The sequence below is a fragment of the Vitis riparia genome, chromosome 14 (genome assembly GCF_004353265.1).
Source record: "Vitis riparia cultivar Riparia Gloire de Montpellier isolate 1030 chromosome 14, EGFV_Vit.rip_1.0, whole genome shotgun sequence".
Taxonomy (NCBI): domain Eukaryota; kingdom Viridiplantae; phylum Streptophyta; class Magnoliopsida; order Vitales; family Vitaceae; genus Vitis; species Vitis riparia.
Genome location: NC_048444.1, coordinates 6460396 through 6464674, shown reverse-complemented (window position 1 = coordinate 6464674; position 4279 = coordinate 6460396). Strand labels below are relative to the sequence as shown.

Here is a 4279-nt window from a genome sequence, read left to right as displayed (position 1 = left end):
AATAGAGCATATAACTCTCTTTTGGAGCATGTTATCTAAGCTTTAAAAGAAATAAAACTTTAAATTTTGAAATTATAAAATAAAGTATTACACTAATATCATTAATTGGAAATATATTGAATAATAACAAACAAAGAAATTTGTTTGTTACTTGTACATCAGAATTAAAATTTCTAAACACATGATATCATTATCTTTCAATTCATATTTTAATGTCTAGATTTGTCAATTAACCCATTTGTTATAATTAAACCATAATTTTAAATTTTGAGATGTGACAAATTATTTAATAAAATCTTGATTTTAGAAGTTTTTGGAACTTAGGAAATAATAATGATATCCTCAAGAATTTTATGGCTTTCTTTCTTATACAAACACACACACACACACAAAAAGTTCTTTTAAACTTTCTTATGACAAAATCCTATGTTTTAGTGTATCAGACTAAGCAAATGAATTTTATAAAAGTTAGGAAACTTTTTATTAAAATTTGAAAAAAAAAAAAAAAAAGTGTTTTGTAAAAATATACTAGAGGCTATTGAGTGCCCTCTATAGTCTTATTTGAGTATCCCTTGTTAGATGTTCAAAACGTCTAACATCTAACCCATTTTCCCTCTTTTTATACTAGTTGCATTCAAGTATCCAAAATTCACCTATAATGTACTATTACAACTAAAACATGTATTTTGGAATACTATTATTTTATTCCAATTTCAAACTTGAAACATAATAATTTGAGCATTGATATATTTTGTGTCTTCAATTCAAATATGTCAGTATAAAATTTAGTGATGGCAAAGTAGTTGTGAACAAATAATAATTGGAGTAAAATTATTAATTGAAACTAATACACTAATAATCTCCCTCTTTGAAGATTTTGGAATAAAAAAATAAAATTAGAGTAGGAACCCTTAACACTTTCGAACTAAGATCCTAAAATCTCATTTAACCTGGTCCTAATTATCATTGAACAAAAGTAAATAAGACAACTTTGTTAATCTTCTTTCTTTCTTTGCATGAATTTGCTACTTGAAAAACACTCAATCAACAATATACCCTTGACACAGTGTGAGAATTAAAATTGAGTATTTATCTAAATCAAAAGTTACTACCTCATGAACCTTAGAACAATGAGCACTATGTATCTTCTTTACATTTATGGTGCATTACTTCCATATGCACCTTACTGGATCACTTTAAAACCATATTGGGGCTTGATGCATGGCCCAAATTGTTGTCCTCTTTATTTTTTTTTCTTGAAATGGTTGGCAAATTTATTTATTTAAGCTATCACAAATTTTTAACATACTTATTTGGTCGCAAATTGAATTGTTAGTTGTTTATATGTAATTATTTATTGACTATAATTGCAACAACAAATATCCATCGACGAAACTATTATTGTGATTGATTTAAACCATTGCAAATGGTCAACTAATATACTTTGTTACAAAAGCAATTTACCTGTAAAAGAAAAAAAAAGTAAACTTTCATAAACATTTTTTTCTATGAAAATTATTACTCACTAAAAAAATGTTATTATAGTGGATAATAATATCACACATAATTTGTTCCAAAAGTAATTATTGTCTTATAAATATGAAATCTTTTCACTATATATAGTTGTATGATAAATATGACCTAGCCAGTAACAAAACAATTTTATGATTATATTTTTAGCTTCATACAATATTTATAGAGAACATTTTTTTTAATCATAATAGTTTTAACATTTTAATATTTTTTAAACTACTTTTTTTATTGTCCATTTTATAAATAAATTAATGAAATATATATATATATATCAATGATGAAAATATTGGTTTTTGCATATATATTGGGAGATATCGGTGGATATTCTAATACAAAAATCGGTGAGATGAGAATTAATAAAAAATTATGAAAATGCTGAGAAAAAAATCTAAATAAATGATATAAAAGTAATAATATAAATTTTAAGGTTGTTTTATTAAAGAAATTTGTATATGTATGATATAATTTGCAACATCCAATAATAATATTTAAAATTTAAAAATACATTTTATAGAGATTTATCTAATTTTAATGTATTCAATAACATAAAAAAATGGTAACACATATATAAATATTTTTTATTCTAAAATGTGATAATTTTATTTATAAATTTATATTTATTTTATATTTAATTCTTATACAAAATACACAAGAATTGAAATTAATTAATTTATAATCATTTTATTTTAAATAATTTATGATATATATATAAAATATATATTAATTTATGCATGTATAATTTATAATATGTATTTATATTTATAAATCTTATATATATCTTTTATATTGCAAATAACAAAGTTGTCCAGGTCACATTGATTCCTTTCAAACTTGAGGTCATGAGTTCAATCCCTATAAACAACATCCAAGCCAATATTTAAAACTAGCAAAGAGTGTTGTGGTTAACCAACAACCAAGTCAATATTCAAATCCAACAAATGAGTGTTTCCAACCAACTTGATTCATTGGTAATAGCGGTTTAAATCCATTGGATAGTCTGTCGAAAACTTTCTATAGACTTTCTCCAACACACCTCTCCTCGATTACCATGTGTTGAGATTATCCGTTGTTAAATATTTATTCCAACAGTGTATATCAATCAGGAAAAATAAAATTTCTTATAGTGTCCACAAAGCCTCTAGGAGGCTTCAAAGACTGTGTGGATGAATTTTCATATTCCAAGCGTGTTTTACAATACAAATGGCAAGTCACTTAGATTTAAATTTTACTTTTGAAAAACAATTAATATGATAAAGCATTTAAAAGACCAAAAGCAAGAAAACATTTTACAAATTAAATTTTTTTCCTCTTCAAATTAAATTATTGTAACATTCAATATCTTTAATTTAAAATAAATTTCATTGAAAAAGGAACTTATAGTATACTACTTAAACATCATCAGAACTGATGAATACGTATAATTATACCCTATGATCAAATAAGGCTTAGTCATCTCAATTCTTGGAATCTGGTTAGTTGTTATTAAAACTAGGATTTTTACTTAAATAATCTTATTTTTTTAAAACAATATTTTATGAAACCCTTATAAAAATATATACAACACTTTTAAATCGATGCTTGAAAAAAATTATTTTAAATTTGAAAATGTTCTTTTCAAAAAATGATATCTTTTTAATTGATATTTTATTTTTTCATTTTTTTTTTAAATTGATTTACATTTCAGACTATGATGATTTTAGAAAGTGTTTATAATATTTCTATTACTTAAAAAATAAAATTTTCTAAGTGTTGCAACTTGCGAAGACTATAAATACTTCATGCACTCTAAAACAATTTATGAAAGTGATTCCAGGATTATTTTACTCGATAAAAGAACATTGAAATTGCACATGTCAAACGACATTGTTTTAACAATAAACAAACTGATATCATCAAACCAAGAAACCCTAATCTCCCAAGGAATCGCTGATGGGAAGCAATTAAAGCGAGAGGTAAATGTCATCTCATATGAAGCATCAGGTGCAAGTACGCTTGTATCTATCACATGGTTCTTTCGGTTTACCATTTTGGTTATTCCCTTCTGGGAGGCAATCTCTATATGCCTGACCTTGTCCACAAGGCACAGCTGCTGACTTAGGGTAGGAAGCTCCCCCAGTTACAGCTTCTGCAGGATTAAGCAGCATCCTCCTGCTTGTTTCAGACGCCATCATAAACTCCTCTTCCAAATTTATGTCTCCAATGAGGCAATCATCTTGGTCGCCATCGCAGCTGCTGTTGCTAGGATTGTTCTTCGTACTTGACGTGGCTCTACATATATTTGTGTGGAGCAGGATCATCAGAATGAATATGGATGCCAGCGAAGGACCTCTCCTGACTTTGATTCCCATCTTTTCTGCCAGCTGCATTGGCCTGTTGCAGAGGAAAAAAAATAGTTTCAAGAGATATTTAAAGCAATTACAGCCCTACTTGCTATGCTACCGTGCAGATGAGCCAATTGTCGGCACAACAAGACATTCATTTTCTCGTTACTCCCTTGATTTGCCACTTTTTTTGTGAAATAATAATAATAATAATAATAATAATAATTCATGAGGCTGTACACTTATAGTCTTAAGTTATTCCCCAACTGATTTCTATGCAATCCATTATGTGGGTGGCCGGCTATGTTTTTCTCTCTTTTTATGATATTAATAAGTTTCACATGCCATGTCGTGAGCTAATTAATACTATATACCAATAGAAAATAATTATACATAAATTAATAACAGTATAAATACAAGAAACA

The 4279-nt window shown here is 26.7% G+C and overlaps 1 protein-coding gene across 1 annotated transcript; it reads right to left on the bottom strand.

The window, feature by feature from the left end:
* Positions 1-3322: 3322 nt before the first annotated feature.
* Positions 3323-4019, bottom strand: LOC117931414. The gene is made up of 2 exons (XM_034852407.1): positions 3973-4019; positions 3323-3903 (listed from the first exon to the last, which is right to left on the bottom strand). Exon 2 carries the CDS (start codon positions 3897-3899, stop codon positions 3510-3512), a length of 390 nt encoding a protein of 129 aa, XP_034708298.1. The 5' UTR covers positions 3900-3903; positions 3973-4019; the 3' UTR covers positions 3323-3509.
* Positions 4020-4279: the final 260 nt, after the last annotated feature.